A 25,169-nucleotide genomic window follows, 5' to 3' on the forward strand; every position below is an offset into this window, starting at 1 on the left:
TGCCACATACAAATCCATTTGCTTTTCTAAGTATTTCTCACATACATTCTTCAAAGCAAACACCTGATCCACACATCCTCTACCACTTTTGAAACCACACTGCTCTTCGCCAATCTGATGCTCTGTACATGCATTCACCCTCTCAATCAATACCCTCCCATATAATTTCCCAGGAATACTGGACAAACTTATACCTCTATAATTTGAGCACTCACCTTTATCCCCTTTGCATTTGTACAATGGAGTATACTATGCAAGCATTGAGCCAATCCTCAGGCACCTCACCATGGGTCATACATACATTAAATAACCTTACCAACCAGTCAGCAATACAGTCATTCCCTTTTTAATAAATTCAACTACAATACCATCCAAACCCACTGCCTTGCCGGCTCTCATCTTCCGCAAAGCTTTTACTACCTCTTCTCTGTTTACCAAATCATTCTCCCTAACCCTCTCACTTTGCACACCACCTCGACCAAAACACCCTATATCTCCCATTCTATCATCAAACACATTCAACAAATCTTCAAAATACTCTCTCCATCTCCTTCTCACCTCACCACTACTTGTTATCACCTCCCCATTATCCCTCTTAACTGATGTTCCCATTTTTTCCCTTGTCTTACGCACTTTATTTACCTCCTTCCAAAACATCTTTTTATTCTCTCTGAAATTTAATAATACTCTCTCACCCCAACTCTCATTTGCCCTCTTTTTCACCTCTTGCACCTTCTCTTGACCTCCTGCCTCTTTATCTTATACATCTCTCAGTCATTTGCATTATTTCCCTACAAAAATCGTCTTCTCTTTCACTAATAATCTTACTTCTTCATCGCACCACTCACCACCCTTTCTAATCAGCCCACCTCCCACGCTTCTCATGCCACAAGTATCTTTTACACAAGCTATCACTGCTTCCCTAAATCCATCCCATTCCTCCCCCACTACCCTTACCTCCTTTGTTCTCACCTTTTTCCATTCTGTACTTAGTCTCTTCTGGTACTTCCTCACACAAGTTTCCTTCCCAAGCTCACTTACTCTCATCACTCTCTTCACCCCAACATTCTCTCTTCTTTTCTGAAAACCTCTACAAATCTTCACCTTCGCCTCCACAAGATAATGATCAAACATCCCTCCACTTGCACCTCTCAGCACATTAACATCCAAAAGTCTCTCTTTCGCACGCCTGTCAATTAACGTGTAATCCAATAACGCTCTCCGGCCATCTCTCCTACTTACATACGCATACTTATGTATATCTCTCTTTTTAAACCAGGTATTCCCAATCATCAGTCCTTTTTTCAGCGCACAAATCTACAAGCTCTTCACCATTTCCATTTACAGCACTGAACACCCCATGTCCACCAATTATTCCCTCAACTGCCACATTACTCACCTCTACATTCAAATCATCCATCACTATAACCCGGTCTCGTGCATCAAAACTACTAACACACTCACTCAGCTGCTTCCAAAACACTTGCCTCTCATAATCTTGCTTCTCATGCCTAGGTCCATGGGCACATATACATATACGTACATAACTATACATTTCAACGTATACGTATGTAGACATACACAGACATATACATATATAAACATGCGCATAGTTCATACTTGCTGCCTTTAACATTCCCGTCGCCACTCGCCACACATAAAATGACAATCCCCTTCCCCCGCATGCGCGCGAGGGATGTGGGGTCTGGATGTGGAAAGGGAGCTGTTTTTGTGCATTGCACATACCAGCTAGAGAAAGGGAGTTTTTGTGCATTGCACATACCAGCTAGAGATTGAGTTTGAACAAATATGGCCTTTGTTATCTTTTCCTGGTGCTACCTCGCTTGAGGGGAGGTTGGGGGGAATGCTATTTTATGTGTGGTGGGGTGGCGACGTAAATGGATGAAGGCAGCAAGCATGAATTTGCACATATGTACATATGTATATGTCCGTGTATGTATATACATGTGTATGTAAATATATACATACACATGTATATACATGTATATATATATATATATATATATATATATATATATATATATATATATATATATATATATATATATATATATATATATATATATATATATATATATATTCATTTGGCAGCGGATGAAGCCATGGAAGCGGAAGTGAATCATAGGGTGGGGGAGGAGGTTAAAGTTCTGGGAGAGCTGAAAAAAGTGTGGAAATCGAGAACGTTATTTTGGAAAGCAAAAAATGGGTATATTTGAAGAAATAGTGGTTCCAACAATGTTATATGTTTGCGAGGCGAGGGCTATAGATAGAGTTGTGCGGAGGAGGGTGGATGTGCTGAAAATGAGATGTTTGAAGACAATATGTGGTGTGAGGTGATTTGATCGAGTAAGTAATGAAAGGATAAGAGAGATGTGTGGTAATAAAAAGAGTGTGGTTGAGAGAGCAGAAGAGGGTGTTTTGAAATGGTTTGGTCACATGGAGAGAAGGAGTGAGGAAAGATTGACAAAGAGGATATATGTGTCAGAGGTGGAGGGAACGAGGAGAAGTGGGAGACCAAATTGGAGGTGGAAAGATGGAGTGAAAAAATTTTGAGTGATTGGGGCCTGAACATGCAGGAGGGTGAAAGGTGTGCAAGGAATAGAGTGAATTGGAACAATGTGGGATACCGGGGTCGACGTGCTGTCAATTAATTGAACCAGGGCATGTGAAGCGTCTAGGGTAAAGCATGGAAATTTTGTGGGGCCTGCAAGTGGAAAGGGAGCTGTAGTTTCGGTGCGTTATATATGACAGCTAGAGACTGATTGAGAACGAATGTGGCCTTTGTTGTCTTTTCCTAGCGCTACCTCGCGTGCATGCGGGGGGAGGGGGTTTTCATTTCATGTGTGGCGGGGTGGCGACGGTAATGAATAGAGGCAGCAAGTATGAATTATGTACATGTGTATATATGTATATGTCTGTGTGTGTAGATATATATGTATACGTTGAGATGTATAGGTATGTATATGTGCGTGTGTGGACTTGTTTGTATATACATGTGTATGTGGGTGGGTTGGCTCTTTCTTTCGTCTGTTTCTTTGCGCTACCTTGCTAACGCGGGAGACAGCGACAAAGTATGATAACGAATGATAATAATACTCATTTATTTTTATCATAGGGTGTTACCGGATTCCGCCTGCTCGAGGTTGCACCGGCAGTGATAAATCGCCTTTGACGAGGTTGTATTTCAGGGTCCTTATATACTCACTCGAAATGAATTTATATATCCCCTCTTGATAAGAATGGTGAAGACTTAGACTGTAGGAACTTTTAGAAAAGCCTTGGGTAACACCAAGACTTTCAAATCATATCTCAGTCAAAGGCCCTCCTCTTAGGGTGAAGGGTGTAAAGCTGGAGGAAAAATGTAAAAATGAAAAAAAAATATCGCTCTACAGGTGTTTGTCGATATCAGTCTTAAAGGTTGATAGATCGTAGAAGAGGGAAAGACGAAAGGAAGAAGAGAATTTCACAGCTAAGCTGATTTTTAACGGAAGGCGGAGGAATCATAATGGTCAATTCTCGAGTGGATGGTCTCTACACAGAGAATGGGGGAAGCAGCAGTCAGACGAGTTCCTCGGGTCCAGACCTTGAGGACAGGAACACAAACAAACAGCTCACGAGAATGGTGACCAACATAATACCTGTAGGAGAAAGAGAGAGCAGCAGCAGCGCGGCGTAGAGAAAGAGGTGGTTGGAGCGTGGTGATACCACGAGAATTAATAAAACCAAAAGCTTTTGATTCCACTCTGGTTAGGAGAGAGGCGTGGGAAGAACCACCGCAGATATTTGTAAACGCCCGTGATGATTCATCAGGACCAGTGCGTGTGTAAATTGATAAAGAGACGAGCAGATAAATAACGGCTTATTGTATGTAGGCAGCCATTCTGCTGAAAATACACAGGTGATGTATTACAGACATCGCAGAACAGAAAGGTAAACTAATCATACAGGAGCTGAAGACTAGGGTAAGCTAGATAATTCCACACTTTGGATAAGCATGTGTGTGAGATTTAGATGGCCAGGGTGACAGATATACAGGAATGTTTACAGGGTAAATTGTATGGTTTATACATTATGAGCTGTACTAAACATTTAGTTGTGAAGAGTTACAGTAATACAGTAATAAATTGTGTGTGTGTGTGTGTGTGTGTGTGTGTGTGTGTGTGTGTGTGTGTGTGTGTGTTACAATATGCACACTCATTTTGTCTTCCTACCTTTCGCCAAACTGGGAAGCACTGCCAATAGAATCAGGAGAACCCGCATCCAGTTCGTGTTGCTCTGCTTGGTGCCGTACGAGTGGTTGATTCTGTAGGTGTTCGTGGTTATCCAGACACTGTTGGCGTCGTGGTCATATGACCTGCCTGAGGTGGTGCTGAGTGTCTGGTCACTGGGTGCGAGACAAGCGATGCAAGTGCGCCCTTCGGTAGCGCCATGATTGGAACCGTACGCATGTACACCGCCATTAGGGCAAATTTTGGCAAGGCCGTCGGAGAGATTGTTGATATGGTTGTCCCATCTCACGGTACAATGGTCGCCGCTACACACGTCGCCACAGTCGTCGGCAGCAGTGGTACCGCAAGCATGGATATAAGCGTCGTGATCTACTTCCCTGAGGTCACCGTGGATGCTGCCATGTATAACGGTGCCATGAGTAGCATGAACGTCTTCAACGTTGGCATGGTCTTTACTGAGGATGTTACCACGGCAGGTGGTGTGGATGTTGCCTATGTCGTTACCGTGGACATTACCACGATCATCACTGCAGCCATTACCAAGTTCACCAGGGTAGTCACTGCTGCAGTGTGTGCGGTGCTCCATATTGCTACTGTAAGAATAAAAGGTCAATGTAAATAATGACAGCCCGGGCGATGTTCTCGTATCACATAGTCTGTGTTGACCTGAAAGGTTTTTCTTCTCTCTGAACCAGATATATTGTCGTGTCATTCATCATTATACATCTCAATATTTCTCTCACGTTATAAGCATAACACTGGTAGGGTAAGGCGTCAATATTTTTGTGCGAATCATCAGCTTCAACTTCACAAACGAACACTGTTTACTTCTATTCAGAGCTCAGTTATACCAAGCTAAAAATAGCGCAAGTGATATGACTAGATTTTCTTCTGAATATCCATATATAATGAATTTTCTTTGTGCTGAGAGACTTCTTAATACGTCATAATTACTGGTATTTCTTTTTTCCGTGTTCCACTAAGGGTTTAACTCTCTTCGTCTTGAATATCCTCTCCCTTACAAGAGTATCTCTCTTAATCAGAACCCATGAATGTCTTCTCACTCGCTTTGTCCTTGACTTTAAACTCTTTCATGTTACCTGAGCTTATCTTACTCTGTACTTCAGAATCACTTAAGCACTTCAATGTCGTCCGGGATCTTCTTCGTCTGAACCACCAGTTAGAACCGTTTCGGTAGTTGCTACTTCAGTTCCCTGAAAATGAAAGAAGTAGGCAAATTAGTTTAATTAACATAAAGGTTGACATCAATGAGTAATAAAAGGAAGCACATGCTGAGATAGTATCTAAGGTTATGCCGAGGAAAGTGGCGGATTGGGACACGACCTACATGTTCATGTTTCCTATTACCTTGAATGCATTCTCTTATTGCAAGATATTTCTTATGGTTTAAAAGAAACAGGAAATCTTGAAGTATGAAACCTCTTTGTAAACATTAAGAATCAAAGTAGTAACAAGGCGGAGCAAATACATATTGGACGAGCAATACTATGTGGTAACTTGAGGCCAATTAGTGTGCTGTACTTGTTGCAGAGCACATAACCTTCAGATAAATCATAGATAAAAAACATTCCTTTATTGTGTGTCTAATGCAAGTCTCTTTAGCAAACACTGAAAGTTAAACACCGACTTTGAAATTATATTCATTTCTAGAATCTCTCCAGTGTTGGAGGCAGTCTCATAAGACGTAAGTGAATATTTCTTTTTCTCTGTCACCTTGTGTCTTCACACAAGATGATTTCCCTCTATGGTAACATTCACTCTGAATGTGTGTGTGTGTGTGTGTGTGTGTGTGTGTGTGTGTGTGTGTGTGTGTGTGTGTGTGTGTGTGTGTGTGAGCATAGTCCTTTCAATTTTTCTTGGTTCTCCTGCAGCGCTCAGGAAGCTGGTCATGTCAAGTGAGTGAGACAGAAGGTTGTGGGATGCACTGATGTTATGTGTGTGTCTTTGTGTGTAGAGGGCGGATCAACTGAGCAGTAATTGTCCAGTGTCTTCATTGTGGCAGTCGTATCTTAGGCATGAAAGGTCTTAAGAAATGTTGCATCCGTGTAAGTAATGTTGCAGAGATGGGTGTTAAGTGTAACTCCTATATGTCTAAGGAGCGTAGTTTCAGATGGATACGTATCTGGCCATGTTTGAAGACTGAAGTAGGAGGGCGCTTGTTTGATGCTTGTAAGATATGTTCGTTGAGCATACACGTTATCAGTGTTGGATCTCTGAGTACAAGCTGCTGAAGTGTGGAACAGGAGTAAGCTCTTTGCTTCTACGTAAGGTCGGTGCGTATTTATGGAGTGTTTTGGATGGGAGGGACTTACTTTTGTTGCAAAGAAATGGAGGCCGAACATACATTGTAGGATTGTAGTGGGAGAATCTGTTTCATTATGTAGATCTTGATTGTCTGCGGTTGCAAAGCAGTCAGTAACTGTTCTAATCGCTCTCCTCTGTATAGTTTGTATTTTTATCATATTTGCTTTTGACAGTGTGGATGAGCAGGCAGGTTAGGCGCAGTTTAAGGTGTGGTGAATGAATTACTTGTAAAGGATAATGAAGGATTCCTGTTCTCCAAGTGTGGTACCAGCTAGTGTTCTGATAGCTTCTCGTTTTTGTTGTTGGTGTTGTTGCTTCCATGTTAAAATTTCTAGTGTGGAGCGTCGTTTGTGGTTCCTAAAATATTTGGTGTTTTATTAAGTGGGAGAGACAGGCCATTTAAGTTTCGTGAGATACAGATTGATTTATAGTCTGTCCGGGGTCAAAGGGGTGAATTTACCTTTGTTATCTCTCAATTCTGACCTCTTGTCTGGGGCAACTATCAGTTGGGTGTACTCACATTGTGTTTATATTCTAATAATCTTAAAGTAAGTGGCTAAAGAAATAGAGGATCCTCTCTTTGTTTTTTGATATTTGGATAAAAATATAGTAAAATGGGATCAACATTTAATCCACTTCATATACTAAGTTTCGAATAGGTGCATGACCAAATACTTACGGACAGATGGTGCATGATATTCAATAACCTCATTCTCCTTTCATCCGTAGACTTATAAAGGAACTCCTTATGAACATTATTTCCACCGTGACAAACACATCAGAAATACGTTTTATTTCATTCGACTTCGAAAAAGCCATTGATAATTTCTTTGTACATTCTGAACCAAAGTTAAACCCTCTGGACCTCCATCACGATATACCAGTGAAAATGAAAAACATTTGGAAAAACATTCAACAGCTTTTGAAAAATATAAAAAACATTTGTCACCGGTACCATCTCTGTGGGTTTGAAACCTAGTGAGAGTGTCAGGCCCTGTTCCCGCAGCATCAAGACTAAATGGGGGGAGAATCAGAGTCACTGGTGGAAACTCCTTTTAACCACCACGACATTACTGATTTCACTGCTTTGACCTGGAACTGCTCCTGACGATAGAGAGTTCTTGAGGATGTGCTTATACTCGTCTGTGTCTTGGAGATGCCTTAAGGACAGTCTCCTCGCCGTCAGCGACCATCCGGGGTTCGCTGGGAGTCATCCTGCCTGGGTCACACGTCACACCCTGCCAGCGTTTGGTCCTGAAGGTGGGAGGTTTAAGACTCGTACAATCTGGAACTGCAAAAGATCCTGGAAACCACTACCGTCAGCTACACTATTCCAGTTAACGTGGGTTCGATTTCATGTCCCGCTGCGTGTGACACCCGAGTTCCTCCTGGCCTTCCCTTGAAAGACATGTCGGTATCCCTAACCGACACCACCACCAAGAGGTCCCGAGTCAACTAAAGCTGTTGGAAGCTGCGGACTTTTATCTTAAAGATTCTTGTGTTTAAATCATTTTGGTTAACATCTACCTCTCGCTCTTTGCGCTGTAATAAACTCATACATGTGGCATCCTCTTGACCTTGTAGATTTAATTTTTCCGCTGTAGTCATTACAGTATCATGCGAGGGGTTCTCTTTCCTTCCCTACCCGACTAATAGATCCAAATATCAATATATGTCCAGAAGTAAGTGATCAGCGCAATCTTCCAATCCCCACAGTCGAAAATTAGACATGCTCAGCTCTCATCAAAGACCTTGAACCCTGATCAAGCGTCTCATTTTGAAAGAGACACAGTAATATATATATATATATATATATATATATATATATATATATATATATATATATATATATATATATTTTTTTTTTTTTTTTTTTTTTTCATACTATTCGCTATTTCCCGCGATAGCGAGGTAGCGTTAAGAACAGAGGACTGGGCCTTTGAGGGAAATTCCTCACCTGGACCTCTCCTCTGTTCCTTCTTTTGGAAAAAAAAAAACGAGAGGGGAGGATTTCCAGCCCCCCGCTCCCTTCCCTTTTAGTCGCCTTCTACGACACGCAGGGAATACGTGGGAAGTATTCTTTCTCCCCTATCCCCAGGGATATATATATATATATATATATATATATATATATATATATATATATATATATATATATATGTATATATATATATATATATATATATATATATCCCTGGGGATAGGGGATTAAGAATACTTCCCACGTTTTCCCTGCGTGTCGTAGAAGGCGACTAAAAGGGGAGGGAGCGGGGGGCTGGAAATCCTCCCCTCTCTTTTTTTTTAAATTTTCCAAAAGAAGGAACAGAGGGGGCCAGGTGAGGATATTCCAAAAAAGGCCCAGTCCTCTGTTCCTAACGCTACCTCGCTACCGCGGGAAATGGCGAATAGTTAAAAAAAATAAAAAAAAAAAATATATATATATATATATATATATATATATATATATATATATATATATATATATATATATATATATATATATATATATATATATATATATATATAAATATATATATATATATATATATATATATATATATATATATATATATACATATATATATATGGATAGGGGAGAAAGATTGCTTCCCACGCATTCCCCGCGTGTCGTAGAAGGCGACTAAAGGGGACGGGAGCGGGAGAATAGAAACCCTCCCCTTCTTGTATCTTTACTTTCTAAAAGGAGAAACAGAAGAAGGAGTCATGCGGGGAGTGCTCATCCTTCTCGAAGGCTCAGTTTGCGGTATCTAAATGTGTGTGGCTGTAACAAAGATGAGAAAAAAGGAGAGATAGGTAGTATGTCTGAGGAAAGGAACCTAGATGTTTTGGCTTTGAGTAAAACAAAGCTTAAGGGTAAAGGGGAAGAGTGGTGTGAGAATGCCTTGGGAGTAAAGTCAGGGGTAGGTGAAAGGACAAGAGCAAAGGAAGCAGTAGCTCTACTCCTACAGCGGGAGTTGTGGGAGCATGTGATAGAGTGTAAGAATGTATACTCTAGACTGATATGGGTAAAACTGAAAGTGGATGGAAAGGATGGGTGATTATTGGTGCCTATGAGCCTGGGCATGAGAAGAAAGAGCACGAGAGGCAAGTGTTTGGGGAGCAGCAGAGTGAGTGCGTTACCAGCTTTGATGCACGGGACCGGGTTATAATGATGGGTGATTTGAATGCAAAGGTCAGTAATGTGGCAGTTGAGGGTATAATTGGTGCACATGGGGTGTTCAGTGCTGTAAATGGAAATGGTGAAGAGATTGCACATCTGTGTACTGAAAAAGGACTGGTGACTGGGAATACCTGGTTTAAACAAAGAGATATACGTAAGTATACGTATACGTATACTTATGTATACATAAGTATAAGAGAGATGGCCAGAGAGCATTATTGGAATTTGTGTTAATTGATAGGCGTGTGATAGAGAGACTTCTGGTTAATGTGCTGACAGGGGCAACTGCAGGGATGTCTGATCATTATCTTGTGGAGGCGAAGGTGAAGACTTGTAGAGGTTTCAGAAAAGAAGAGAGAATGTTGGGATGAAGAGAGTGGTGAGAGTCAGTGAGCTTTGAAAGGAGAAAGGAGACTTGTGTGAGGCAGTACCAGGAGAGATTGAGTGCAGAATGAAAAAGGTGAGAGCAAAAGACGTAGGGGGAGTGGGGAAGGAATGGAATGTATTCAGAGAAGCAGTGATGGCTTGTGCAAAAGATGCTTGTGGCATGAGAAAGATGCGAGGTGGACAGATCAGAAAGGGCAATGAGTGGTGGGATGAAGAAGTATGATTGTTAGTGAAAGAAGAGACAGAGGTGTTTGGACGATTTTTGCAAGGAAGTAGTGTAAATGAGTGGAAGATGTATAAAAGAAAGACGCAGGAGGTCAAGAGAAAGGTGCAAGAGGTGAAAAAGAGGGCAAATGAGAGTTGTGGTGAGAGAGTATTATTAGATTTTTAGGGAAAATAAAAACATGTTTTGGAAGGATGTAAATAAAGTGCGTAAGACAAGAGAACAAATGGGAACATTGGTGAAGAGGGCTAATGGATAAGTAACAAGTAACGGTGAAGTGAAAAGGAGATGGAGTGAGTATTTTGAAGGTTTGCTGAATGAGTTTGATGACAGAGTGGCAGATATAGGGTGTTTTGATGGAGGTGTGCGAAGTGAGAAGGTTAGGGAGAATGGTTTGGTAAACAAAGAAGTGAGAGCACTGCGGATGATGAAAGCTGGCAAGAGAGTGGGTTTGGATGATACTGCAGTGGAACTTATCAAAAAAGGAGGTGAATGTTTTTGACAGGTTGGTAAGGATATTCAATGTATATATGGTTCATAGTGAAGTGCCTGAGGATTGGCTGAATGCATGCATAGTGCCTTTGTACAAAGGCAGAGGGGATAAGGTGAGTGTCAAATTACAGAGGTAAAAGTTTGTTGAGTATCAATGGGAAATTAGATGGAAGGGTATTGATTGAGAGGGCAAAGGCATGTACAGAGCATCAGATTAGGGAAGAGCAGTGTGGTTTCAGATGTGGTAGAGGATGTGTGGATCAGGTGTTTCCTTTGAAGAATGTATGTGAGAAATACTGAGTAAAACAGATGGATTTGTATATAGCATTTATAGATCTGGAGAAGGCATATGATAGAGTTGATAGAGATGCTTTGGGGAAGGTATCAAGTGTATGTGGGAGGTAAGTTGCTAGGAACAGTGAAAAGATTTTATCAAGGAGGTAAGGCATGTGTACGAGTAGGAAGAGAGAAAAGTGATCGGTTTGTAGTAAATTTCGGTTTCCGGCAGCGGTTCGTGATGTCTCCATGGTTGTTTAATTTGTTTATGGGTGGGTTTGTTTGGGAGATGAATGCAAGAGTTTTGGAGAGAGGGGCAAGTATGCAGTCTGTTGTGGTTGAGAGGGCTTGGGAACAGAGTCAGTTGTTGTTCGCTGATGATACAGTGCTGGTGGCTGATTCAGGTGAGAAACTGCAGAAGTTGGTGACTGAGTTTCGTAAAGTGTGTGAAAGAAGAAAGCTGAGAGTGAATGTGAATAAGAGCAAGATTATTAGGTTTAATAGGATTCAGGGGCAAGATAATTGGGAGGTAAGTTTGAATTGAGAAAAACTGGAGGAAGTGTTTTAGATATCTTAGAGTGGATTTAGTAGCGGATACAACCATGGAAGCGCAAGTGAGTCACAGGGTGGGGTAGGGGGCGAAGGTTCTGGGAGCGTTGAAAAATGTGTGGAAGTCGAGAACATTATCTAGTAGAGCAAAAATGGGTATGTTTGAAGGAATAGTAGTTCTAACAATGTTATATGGTTGCGAATCGTGGACTATAGATAGGGTTGTGCGGAGGAGGATGGATGTGTTGGAAATGAGATGTTTGAGGACAAACGTGGTGTGAGGTGGGTTAATCGAGCAAGTAATGTAAGGGTAAGAGAGATATGTGGTAATAATAAGAGTGTGGTTGAAAGAGCAGAAGAGGGTGTATTGAAATGATTTGGTCACATTGAGAGAATATGTGAGGAAAGATTGACAAAGAGGGTGTATGCATCAGAAGTGGAGGGAACAAGAAGTGGGAGACCAAATTGGAGGTGGAAGGATGGAGTGAAAAAGATTTTGAGCGATCGGGGCCTGAACATACAGGAGGGTGAAATGCACGCAAGGAATAGAGTGAATTGGAATGATGTGGTATTCCGGGACCGACGTGCTGTCAGTGGATTGAACCAGGGCATGTGAAGTTTCTGGGGTAAATCATGGAAAGTTCTCTGGGGCCTGGATGTGGAAAGGGAGCTGTGGTCTCGGGCATTATTGCATGACAGCTAGAGACTGAGTGTGAACGAATGGGGCCTTCAAACGACTTAGCAAGTCATATCGTAGCTCCATAATGCAGTAACCGACGTTACAGAACCACTGTCATCATTGAAAACAATGTAATAGTGCAACATGGCAGCTGAAAAACACAAAGTGAGCAGCCATATCAAAAGCTGAGTATACGACAAAACTTCGTGATGCCATACACCGCCACATTATCGGGCACAGACAGTATGCCAATCATGCTCAGGTATCATGTATAGCTCTTGTGAGCATTCACCATGTCATACTTTATAAGTAGTAGTAGTAGATATACTGATAATCAAGACAGTTATAGGAATATTCTGCCAGGAATATCTTGCATGTCATATATATATATATATATATATATATATATATATATATATATATATATATATATATATATATATATATATATATATATATATATATCCCTGGGGATAGGGGAAAAAGAATACTTCCCGCGTATTCCTCGCGTGTCATAGAAGGCGACTAATGGGGGCGAGAACGGGGGGGCTGGACCCTCCTCCTTCCTTGTATCTAAATTTCTAGAAAGGGAAATAGAACAAGGAGTCCAGCGAGGAGTGCACATCCTCCTTGAAAGCTCAGACTGGGGCGTCTGAATGTGTGTGGATGTAAGCAAGATGAGAAAAAAGGAGAGATAGGTAGTATGTTTGAGGAAAGGAACCTGGATGTTTTTGCTCTGAGTGAAACGAAGCTCAAGGGTAAAGGGGAACAGTGGTTTGGGAAAGTCTTGGGAGTAAAGTCAGGGGTTGGTAAGAGGACAAGAGCTAAGGAAGAGTGGCACTACTCCTGAAGCAGGAGTTGTGGGAGTATGTAACAGAGTGTAAGAAAGTATATTCTAAACTGAAAGTGGATGGAGAGAAATGGGTGATTATTGGTGCCTATGCACCTGATCATGACAAGAAAGATGATGAGAGGCAAGTGTTCTGGGAGCAACTGACTGAGTGAGTTAGCGGCTTTGACTCATGAGATCGGGTTAAAGTGATAGGTGATTTAAATGCGAAGGTGAGTAATGTGGCAGTTGAGGGTATAACTGGTGTATGTGAAGTATTCACTGTTGTAAATGGAAAGGGTGAAGAACGTGTGGATTTGAGCGATCAAAAAGGACTGGTGATTGGGAATACCTAATTAAAAAAGATATATACATAAGTATACGTATGTGAGTAAGAGAGGTGGTCAAAGGGCATTACTGGATTACGTGTAAATTGATAGGCGTGCAAAAGAGAGACTTTTGGATGTTAATGTGCTGAGAGGGGCAGCTAAAGGGATATGGAGGCGAAGGTGACGATTTGTAGAGATTTCCAGAAAAGATGAGAGAATGTTGGGAAGAAGGGAGTCGTGAGAGTAAGTGAGTTTGGAAAGAAGGCTTTTGTGAGAAAGTACCAGGAGAGACTGCGTGTAGAATGGCAAAAGGTAAGAGCAAATAACGTAAGGGGAGTTGGTGAGGAATGGGATGTACTTAGGGAAGTAGTAATGGTTTGTGCAATTGATGCATGTAGCATGAGAAACATGTGAGGTGGGCAGGGTAAAAGGGTAGCAAGTAGTGAGATGAAGAAGTAATGTGGTTAATGAAAAAGAGAGGCGTTTGGACGATCCTTGCAGGGAAGTAGTGCTAATGACTGGGAGATGTATAAAAGAAAGCGGCAGGAGGTCAAGAAAAAACTTGCAAAAGGTGAAAAAGAGGGCAAATGAGAAATGGGGTGACAGAGTATCATCAAACTTTAGGGAAAATATAAAGATATTTTGGAAGGAGGTAAATAACGTGTGTAAGACAAGAGAACGAATGGGAACATCGGTGGAGGGGGCACGTGGGGAGGTAATAACAAGTGAAGATGAAGTGAGAAGGGGATGGTGTGAGTATTTTGAAGGTTTGTTAAATGTGCTTGATGATGAAGTGCCATATATAGGACGTTTTGGTCAGGGTAGTGTGCGAAGTGAAAGAGTCAGGGAGAATGGTTTGGTAAGCAGAGAAGAGGTAGTGAAAGCTTTGCGGACGATGAAATCCGGCAAGACGGCAGGTTTGGTTGGCATTGCAGTGGAGTTCACTCAAAAAGGGGGTGACTGTGTTATTGACTTGTTGGTAAGGATATTCAGTGTATGTACGGATCATGGTGAAGTGCCTGAGGATTGGCGGAATGCATGCAGAGCGCCATTGTACAAAGGCAAAGGAGATAAAGGTGAGTGTTCAAACTGCAGAGACATCAGTTTACTGAGTATTCCTGGGAAATTATATGGGAGGGTATTGATTGAGAGGGTCAAGGCATGTACAGAGCATCAGACTGGGGAAGAGCAGTGAGATTTCAGAAGTGGTAGAGGATGTTTGGATTAGGTGTTTGCTTTGAAGAATGTATGTGAGGAATACTTAGAAAAACAAATGGATTTGTATGTAGCATGTATGGATCTGGAGAAGGCATATGATAGGGGTGATAGAGATGCTTTTGGGAAGGTTTTATGGGTATAAGGTGTGGTAGGTAAGTTGCTAGAAGCAGTGAAAAGTTTTTCCCAAGCATGCAAGGCATGTGTACGAGTAGGAAGAGAGGAAATTGCTTGGTTCCCAGTAAATGTTGGTTTGCGGCAAGCGTGTCTGATGTCCCTATAGTTGTTTAACTTGATTATGGATGGGGTGGTTAGTGAGGTAAATGCAAGAGTTTTGGAGAGAGGGGCAAGTATGCAGTCTGTTGTGGATGAGAGAGACTGGGAAGTGAGCCAGTTGTTGTTCGCCGATGACATAGCTCTAGTGGCTGATTCGGGTGAGAAACTGCAGAGGTTGGTGACTGAGTGTGTGAAAGGAGAAAGTTGAGAGTAAATGTGAATAACAGCAAGGTTATAAGGTTTAGCAGAGCTCAGGGACAAGTTGATTGGAATGAATGTCTGAACGGAGAAAAATTGGAGGAAGCGAAGTGTTTTATCTGGGAGTAGACCTAACAGCGGTTGAAACAATGGAAGCGGAGGTGACTCACATGGTGGGGGGAGGGGACGAAGGTTCTGTGAGCGATGAAAAATATATGGAAGGAGAGAACGTTATCTCGAAGAGCAAAAATGAATATGTTTGAAGGACTAGTGGTTCCAACAATGTTATTTGGTTGCGAGGCATGGGCTACAGATAGGGTTGTACGGAGGATGGTGGATGTGTTGGAAATGAAATCTTTGAGGACAATATGTGGTGTGAGGTGGTTTGATCGAGTAAGTAATGAGAGGGGAAGAGATATGTATGGTAGTAAAAAGAGTGTGGTTGAAAGAGCAGCAGAGGATGTGTTGAATTGGTTGGACATATGGCGAGAATGAGTGAGGAAAGATTGACAAAAAATATATACGTGTCAAAGGCTGAGGGAATGAGAAGTGGGAGACCAAATTGGAGGTGGAAGGATAAAGTGAAAATGATCTTGAGCGATCGGTGCCTGAACATAAGAGGTGAAAGGCGTGCAAGGAATAGAGTGAAATGGAACGATGTGGTATACCGGGGTCGACGTGCTCTCAATGGACTGAACCAAAGCATGTGGAGCGTCTGGGGTAAACCATGGAAAGTTTTGTGGGGCCTGGATGTGGAAAGGGAGCTGTGGTTTCGGTGCATTACACATGACAGCTAGAGACTGAGTGTGAACGAATGTGTTTTCCTGGCACTACCTCTCTGAAGTGGGGGGTAGCGACGCTGTTTCCTCTGTGGTGGGGAAGCAACAGGAATGGATGAAAGCAAGCAAGCATGAATATAAACATGTATATGTATGTATATGTCTGTGTATGTGTATGTATATTTATGTATATGTTGATATGTATATGTACGTATATGTGCGTGTATGAGTGTTTATGTTTATATATATATATATATATATATATATATATATATATATATATATATATATATATATATATATATATATATATATATATATATATATATATATTTTCTTTCTTTTAAACTATTAGCCATTTCCCGCGTTAGCGAGGTAGCGTTAAGAACAGAGGACTGGGCCTTTTTTGGAATATCCTCACCTGCCCCAACCCCCCCCCCCCCCCCCCCCTGTTCCTTCTTTTGGAAAATTAAAAAAAAACGAGAGGGGAGGATTTCCAGCCCCCCGCTCCCTCCCCTTTTAGTCGCCTTCTACGACACGCAGGGAATACGTGGGAAGTATTCTTAATCCCCTATCCCCAGGGATAATATATATATATATATATATATATATATATATATATATATATATATATATATATATATATATATATATATATGTATATGAGAGGATGGACCATTCTTCGTCTGTTTCCTGGTGCTTCCTCGCTGACGCGGGAAACAGCGATTAAGTATAATACATATGTGTGTGTGTGTGTGTGTGTTTGTGTGCGCGCGCGTGTGCGTGTGTGCGTGTGTGTGTGTGTGTGTGTGTGTGTGTGTGTGTGTGTGTGTGTGTAGGAGGAAGGAGGTAGTATCATAACTAATGAGGTCATATACAGGGTTGCTACTTCAAAGCCGTACGTGCGTATGGGCGGGTTAAAGCCAGCAAAAACAGCCCCGCTGAGAGAGCTGTCTGTCACCCAGGTGGACGCCACCTCGTTATTGTATCCCTCAGGAATGGAACCATCATAGCGGCCGCTACCTGGCATCCCCAGGTACCTACTTTTTTCTGGCATCTTGTAAATATTCAGTCTCTCTCTTTTTTTTTCTTTCCTACATTTTCACGCGGCATTTTTTTCCCCGACTACCCCTGGAGAATTTGTTTAGCCATGAATATATTTTTCTTTTTTTGTCTTATGTGGAACAAGTTAATCCTTGTTCCACGCTGAATGTGTGTCTGTGGCTTACAAGTGTCGTGTCTGCTGGAGACGTTGCCTCTGGTGTCACTTGGAATGTACTGCCTCCAGCCTGTAGCTCTCACTGGGTTGAGGCAGATGGTGACCCGGGTGTCCCCTGGGATGCACTGCTCCGGGTCACTGAATGGAAATCAAAGAAATCAGCGTAGGAACTGGAAGGTCTCATGGGCAGGCACGAGGGAGGGAAAATGATGAAATGAGGATGGAAGGTTTTAATGGCATGAGAGAAGACAGCAAGAGGGGAGAATTGATAAAGGAATTTAAGGAGGAAAGTTGGAAGAGCTCAAAGTAGGAGAAAAGCATTCGTTAGATGAGGGGATATGGAAGGAGGGGAATGGACAGATGGCCGAGGTCGAGTAACGATTGGAAGGGGAACTGTTTGGTCAGGACTGAAAGAGGGTTATCAAGGGAAGGCTTAGAAGGGCGTTGCCCTTTTACCGGCAACGAGAGGTTGGGAGGGAGATATAAGATATGAATATGTAAATTCAAGAATGGTGTGTGTGCGCTGGAAGACTAGGAGAGACAAGTATGTCTTCGAGCGTGAATAATAGGTGAAGCAAAAATTGGTGAGGCAAATGTGAAGAAGAAAACCTGGAACAGTTTGGTGAGTGTAAGAGCGAATCAGAATTAGGGAAGAAAAAATGTTGCTGGGGTATTTGACTGCAATACGGGGAGATCAAAAAACGGAAATTACAACTGTCTATGGGAACGGGGATTACCAGGTGCTTGCTGAGAGAGGTGCGTTCTTGAAAAAGACTTGCTTTGAACATAAGCTAATATTTGACTATGCAAAAAGAAATTGTAGTAGAGGGAATAAGCAAAAGGTATTCGTGGTATGCGCGGTAATAGATGAAAGAATGAGGCGGGATGTGTTGGATTTAAACGCAGTAAAGAAATGATGAATTCGAATCATTATATGGTAAGAGTAAGGGTAAAGATTCGACCAAGGATAGTACGAAAGTCTGGGGTGTTACAAATCGTTGATATGTCGGAAGTAGTGGAGATGAATAATGAATATAGAATGTGGGAGGAGTCTAAGAAAAACGTAGAAGAGCAATGGGAGAGTAGAGAAAGGGATGAAGATGAAGTGGTGCTTCTTTAAGAAGAGTACAAAGAAGGCAGCAGCAGATGTGTGTGGCAAGAGACTGAAAAGGAGATAAAAGAGAGCTGGCTGTGTGTGGAGGATCAAAGGCAACGATGGTGTTACATCGTGAAGTCTCTGCAGAAATATCCATCAAGGAATATTAGGGACGGGAGGAAACAGTTGTAAAAGACCTGTCGTAAGAGAGCGAAGATTATTGTATATGCAAGAAAGAAGAAAGAAGACAGAGAAGCTAGGGAATATCTGGGTGAAATGTTGATGGAGAAAAAATACTGCATTTGATGAAATGTATGAAGGAAGGAGGGTGAAAAGTGGCAACAGAAATGAAGTAAAACAGATGCAGGAAGCTTTTTGAGTAAATTCGATGAGATTTTAGATTGATGGATCTGATGGAATTAGAGGATAAGAGTTAAACAGAACTAAACAGAACTATCAGGTATGAATGTGCAGAGCTGCAAGGAGAAAGCAGAACGCAATAAATGGGAAAAGTCATCCAGAGTGAATCTTATAACAGTGAGAATGCTTAAGAGCGGACGAAATGTAGTTGCAGAAATATGCTACAATGTGTGTGTGTGTGTGTAGGTACCAAACATTTGTACAGGTGTACCGACAGTTACTTAGTAGAAAAGAATTTGGGAGACGGATGAGTATGATGTTACGGTGGATTCGCTGTGTTGTTAGCAGGAGAGTATATACCATCAAGGGGAAAGTAGTATGAAAACTCTGGAATTCAGTGTGTTAGATATATGCACTGGACCGGGTACTGGGATGGGTACTGACAATCATCTGCTTCTCATAATCCATGCATATCAGTCTGGAGCGCACTTCTTTACTCTGTTAAACACCTCCTACCCTCTCCTTCTGGATAAAATGCCGCATACTCCTTTACTCTTGCTCATGCCGTAACCCCCAGACTTTACTCCTAGGATATTCCATGTTTTCCTTTAAGCTTGATTTCACTCAGAGCCAGAGCATGTAGGTTCTTCCATCACCAAAAGGCCTATATTTCTCTTCTTCTCATTCAGGTTACATTCAGTCATCTCAGCCTATACCTTGAAGCAGAATGAGCGCTCCTCGCTTGGCTCCTCCTGATCCATCTTTAAGAAATGTAAAAACGAAAAGGGAAGCGTTTCCGGCCCCTCACTCCCGCCCTTTTCAGTCGCTGTCTACGATACGCAGGAGATACGAGGGTAGTAGTACTTATCCCCTACCTGTGTTCACCCATCTATGTAACCACAGTTTAAGTTTGAGCAAACTCTGCCTTATGATGACTATCTGAATGGCTATTTGAAGAAACTTCTGTTGTTGATGAGAACATCCATCTTGGGTTATGGTTAGGGTCAACAAACACAGTCATGGGAAAGGGATACCGAGGGACCATTTCTAACTAGCATTGTTTACATTGACCCTCGAGTTCCAGACAAGATTAAAATGTGAAGAGTTACCGTAAGGACGACTGGTCATCCTTAGCTATTGGGGATATCTTGGAAAATGATCGAGATCATTGAACACAGTTTGGAATATGATCCATCCTTGTCTCGTTTGGATCAAACTGGCTGAACAGTTTCACAAAATTTATCGAAAAAGATTCAAGATACCATCCAGGGACCAACCCTGCCAAGTATAGTTCAAACTGACGCAGTAGCTTTAGGTGGAGAAGACTAAAGTGTGAAAAGTTAATGAATGGACGATGAACGAAGGACTTCAGTTGGTGAAAAAACTAACATGACCTTCGGCCAAGTGAACTTAAAAGAAATGAGGGGCGGCATAGACCTGCCAACCCTAACCCAAGGATGTGGAACAGAAACAAGGAACGGAACACAGTTCTAGAACGTGTAATGCTAAACTAAGCTATAAGATGTGCGCTTATGGTGGTAACAGACGAAATGAAGTAATGCTAGAATTTCAAGGATATATGGGACGTTAAAGACAGAATAAAGATATTAGGGTTATATGATATGGTTATACGAAACTCCTTGAAGTGGTCAGAATGCACGATGATGGGTAAGAAGAGAAAATACATAAAATGAAGGTAAAAGAAAACAATGTAAAGGAAAGATTTTTGGCTTCCTAAGAAAAGAAAGTAAGGGGATATATTAGTGAGAGGATCCAGGAAGGTGTGAGGGGATGTAGTACTTAAAAGGTTTGTTTGGAAAGGGCAGCCAGAAAACTTTTCTACAATTACCATCCCGGAGAGGGAGGAATTCCCGAAGGTAGCTAGGCATTAAAGATATATATAAGTTGAGAGTGTTCCATATATATATATATATATATATATATATATATATATATTTTTTTTTTTTTTTTTTTTCATACTATTCGCTATTTCCCGCGATAGCGAGGTAGCGTTAAGAACAGAGGACTGGGCCTTTGAGGGAATATCCTCACCTGGCCCTCTTCTCTGTTCCTTCTTTTGGAAAAAAAAAAAAAAAAAAAAAAAAAAAAAAAAAAAAAAAATATATATATATATATATATATATATATATATATATATATATATATATATATATATATATATATATATATATATATATATATATATATATATATATATATACATACATATATATATATATATATATATATATATATATATATATATATATATATATATATATATATATATATATATATATATATATATATATATATATATATGTAAGGCATGTGTACGTGTAGGAAGAGAGGAAAGTGATTGGTTCTCAGTGAATGTAGGGGTGTGTGATGTCTCCATGGTTGTTTAATTTGTTTATGGATGGGGTGGTTAGGGAGGTGAATGCAAGAGTTTTGGAAAGAGGGGCAAGTATGAAGTCTGTTGGGGATAAGAGAGCTTGGGAAGTGAGTCAGTTGTTGTTCGCTGATGATACAGCGCTGGTGGCTGATTCATGTGAGAAACTGCAGAAGCTGGTGACTGAGTTTGGTAAAGTGTGTGAAAGAAGAAAGTTAAGAGTAAATGTGAATAAGAGCAAGGTAATTAGGTACAGTAGGGTTGAGGGTCAAGTCAATTAGGAGGTAAGTTTGAATGGAGAAAAACTGGAGGAAGTAAAGTGTTTTAGATGTCTGGGAGTGGATCTGGCAGCGGATGGAACCATGAAAGCGGAAGTGGATCATAGGGTGGGGAGGGGGCGAAAATCCTGGGAGCCTTGAAGAACGTGTGGAAGTCGAGAACATTATCTCGGAAAGCAAAAATGGCTATGTTTGAAGGAATAGTGGTTCCAACAATGTTGTATGGTTGCGAGGCGTGGGCTATGGATAGAGTTGTGCGCAGGAGGATGGATGTGCTGGAAATGAGATGTTTGAGGACAATGTGTGGTGTGAGGTAGTTTGATCGAGTAAGTAATGTAAGGGTAAGAGAGATATGTGGAAATAAAAAGAGCGTGGTTGAGAGAGCAGAAGAGGGTGTTTGGAAATGGTTTGGGCACATGGAGAGAATGAGTGAGGAAAGATTGACCAAGAGGATATATGTGTCGGAGGTGGAGGGAACGAGGAGAAGTGGGAGACCAAATTAGAGGTGGAAAGATGGAGTGAAAAAGATTTTGTGTGATCGGGGCCTGAACATGCGGGAGGGTGAAAGGAGGGCAAGGAATAGAGTGAATTGGATCGATGTGATATACCGGGGTTGACGTGCTGTCAGTGGATTGAATCAGGGCATGTGAAGCGTCTGGGGTAAACCATGGAAAGCTGTGTAGGTATGTATATTTGCGTGTGTGGACGTATGTATATACATGTGTATGGGGGTGGGTTGGGCCATTTCTTTCGTCTGTTTCCTTGCGCTACCTCGCAAACGCGGGAGACAGCGACAAAGTATAAAAAAAAAAAAAAAAAAATATATATATATATATATATATATATATATATATATATATATATATATATATATATATATATATATATATATATATATATATATATATATATATATATATATATGATATAGATATAGATATATATATATATATTATTACAATGATAATTTGTGGGGTATTCTCTCTGAGTTATCTTTATGCCTTCCAACGATTTACTAATCTGTGGGTACTTCATATCTTCTACGATCACAAACAGCCTTGAAAGGAGCAAATGGTCAGTTGCCGTTTGAATGCCTTTGTATTCTTTTGTATTTGTATGACTCCTTAGGAGTAATGCTACGCCTTCCTTATCTCTTGTCCTCTCATCAGCCCTTGATTTTGTTCCGAAGACATTTCCAAGCCATTTTTCCCCTATATATTTTTCCACCCAGTACGTCTTTCTCCTTTTGAACACCACCAATGTCGTACTTCTCCAAATTTTTTGCTTCTTTCGTAGACCCATCTAAGAATTATCTTTTTCTCTTATCGTTTTTCACATCTTTATCTAAAAATCAACAATTTTGTTTCTCTTTCAAGAAAGAGGTTTACTCTTTGGTAACACCATTTTCTGATGTGCCTCTATTTTTCTGGTACTTTTTTCTGTTTCCTCTATTGCTCCGCCAACCCTATAAACTTTATAAGCCTCTTCCACTAAGTTCCTTCCACGAGACCATGGAATCCTGTCACCCTTAGGCTGAGGTCCTCTACTTAGGGGACTTAATTCTACACCACAAAGAGCGGCTATAATCCTCCTACACGGGTAGTGTGTCGGGGAGGGGAGGAGTCCAGTTCAGACTGAAGCAAAGTTATCAGCCAACTTGCTCATGTTGCTCCACACCATCACTCCCAGTCTCCCAACAGTGTTGACTTGTTTTTCGCTCTTATTCCTTGTGCTACAACTGCAGTTTCATCCTTAATTGGTTCATCTAATTGCACTCTCGTAGATGTCTCTTTAATTTCCTCCTAATGACTCCTGTAAATGCCAATTAAGGAACATTGGTAATGCTGACAGGACTAATTAACAAAAACTTTTTTATGGTATATCACTGCTTTTCCTAAGCGATGCTTGTTTCTATCAAGCGTACATTGGTTACAATCGCAAGAATGAGGGCAAATACTCCCTCTTCTTCCACGCCTGCACCTTCGCCTAGTCATTGGTACAGTCAGTCTTGCTCTGAAGTCATTCGGATGAAGGATCTGGTTATCAGCTTGGAAGAACTATCCTTCCATTGGCCATAATTCAGCTTTATCTTTTACTGAAATCAAAATCACTGTAGGTCACTCATTCGAGAGCAGTCCTTTATCCATAGTGAGAACACTTCCTTTTTCCCAGTGTTGGTGTCTCTAGTTTTTGACCAACATCGGTCTCTAACAACCTGTAGCTTTACCTATCTTTCCCTTTGGCTCTCTTGTTCTTTCTAACTCCACTTTGGACAATAATGTTATTTCTCAAATTGATGCAACTCTTACTGACTCAATACCCTTCCCATATTGTATATGTGTACAGACCAGAAAGAGGCAAGTCTAGGAGTAGGGATGGCAACCCCTCTTACACCCGCTCTTGCTTCTCTGCTTCTCTTTCCTCGGAAACGAAAATCCTTAATCTTGGAATCATGCATCGATACAACCCGTCCCAAATAGGGGTGATCAAACTTATAGCTATCACCCCTTTCCTTTGACGTATGCTAACTCAACTCCCTCTCCCTTTCCCCATTTCTCAGTTTTCACGCACCTTTAATCTCACAGTCTTCTCTTTCCTCGCCAGTTGGGATTTTTTCAGCAAGGCTATATCCAATGATGCCTTTTTACATCCATTGATGCCATTCTATTTCATGTTAGTGATATCTGCTCAATATTTCTTCGAAGCTTGTGAATCCCATCTTGTGTCCTTTGATACCTTAAAAGCTTGTGACAGGATGTGGATCTGGAGTCTGACTCCACATGGCTTCCCTTTTCGGCTTGGCGCGCTTATTTTGTTGTCTCATATCTGTTTTCCTCTTTGGTCAGTCCATTTTCATAATCGCTCGTACATCAATCACTCTCTCGTTTCCTACTAAAGCCAAGCTCCTTACGACCTCTTCTTTCAGACTTGCCACATCTTCTCTTGCTTGACTTATACCGCCTTATAACACATTTTCTAAGTTCAGTTTTTCGATATGATAGTTCGGGTCAGCAACCGTAGCTTCATTATATTTAATGCCTTAAATATAATGCCTTTTGGAAAGAGGGGCAAGTATGCAGTCTGTTGTGGATGAGAGAGCTTGGGAAGTTAGTCAGTTGTTGTTCGCTAATGATACAGCGCTGGTGGCTGATTCATGTGAGAAACTGCAGAAGCTGGTGACTGAGTTTGGTAAAGTGTGTGAAAGAAGAAAGTTAAGAGTAAATGTGAATAAGAGCAAGGTTATTAGGTACAGTAGGGTTGAGGGTCAAGTCAACTGGGAGGTAAGTTTGAATGGAGAAAACTGGAGAAAGTAAAGATTTTTAGATATCTGGGAGTGGATTTGGCAACGGATGGAACCATGGAAGCGGAAGTAGATCATACGGTGGAGGAGGGGGCGAAAATCCTGGGAGCCTTGAAGAATGTTTGGAAGTCGAAAACATTATCTCGGAAAGCAAAAATGGCTATGTTTGAAGGAATAGTGGTTCCAACAATGTTGTATGGTTGCGAGACATGGGCTATGGATAGAGTTGTGCGCAGGAGGGTGGATGTGCTGGAAATGAGATGTTTGAGGACAATATGTGGTGTGAGGTGGTTTGATCAAGTAAGTAATGTAAGGGTAAGAGAGATGTGTGGAAATAAAAAGAGTGTGGTTGAGAGAGCAGAAGAGGGTGTTTTGAAATGGTTTGGTTACATGGAGAGAATGAGTGAGGAAAGATTGACCAAGAGGATATATGTGTCAGAGGTGGAGGGAACGAGGAGAAGTGAGAGACCAAATTGGAGGTGGAAAGATGGAGTGAAAAAGATTTTGAGTGATCGGGGACTGAACATGCAGGAGG

General features: G+C 41.2%; 1 protein-coding gene across 1 annotated transcript in view; it reads right to left on the minus strand.

The window, feature by feature from the left end:
* Nucleotides 1-25,169, minus strand: part of LOC139755799 (uncharacterized) — a 336,170-nt gene that overhangs the window by 182,794 nt on the left and 128,207 nt on the right. Inside the window, exon 2 of the mRNA XM_071674415.1 lies at nt 4,233-5,464. Within this exon, the coding sequence (XP_071530516.1) occupies nt 4,233-4,962 (730 nt within the window). The 5' untranslated portion in view covers nt 4,963-5,464. The remainder of the gene's footprint in view (nt 1-4,232; nt 5,465-25,169) is intronic.

Source organism: Panulirus ornatus, chromosome 20 (assembly GCF_036320965.1).
Source record: "Panulirus ornatus isolate Po-2019 chromosome 20, ASM3632096v1, whole genome shotgun sequence".
NCBI classification, from domain to species: Eukaryota; Metazoa; Arthropoda; class Malacostraca; order Decapoda; family Palinuridae; genus Panulirus; species Panulirus ornatus.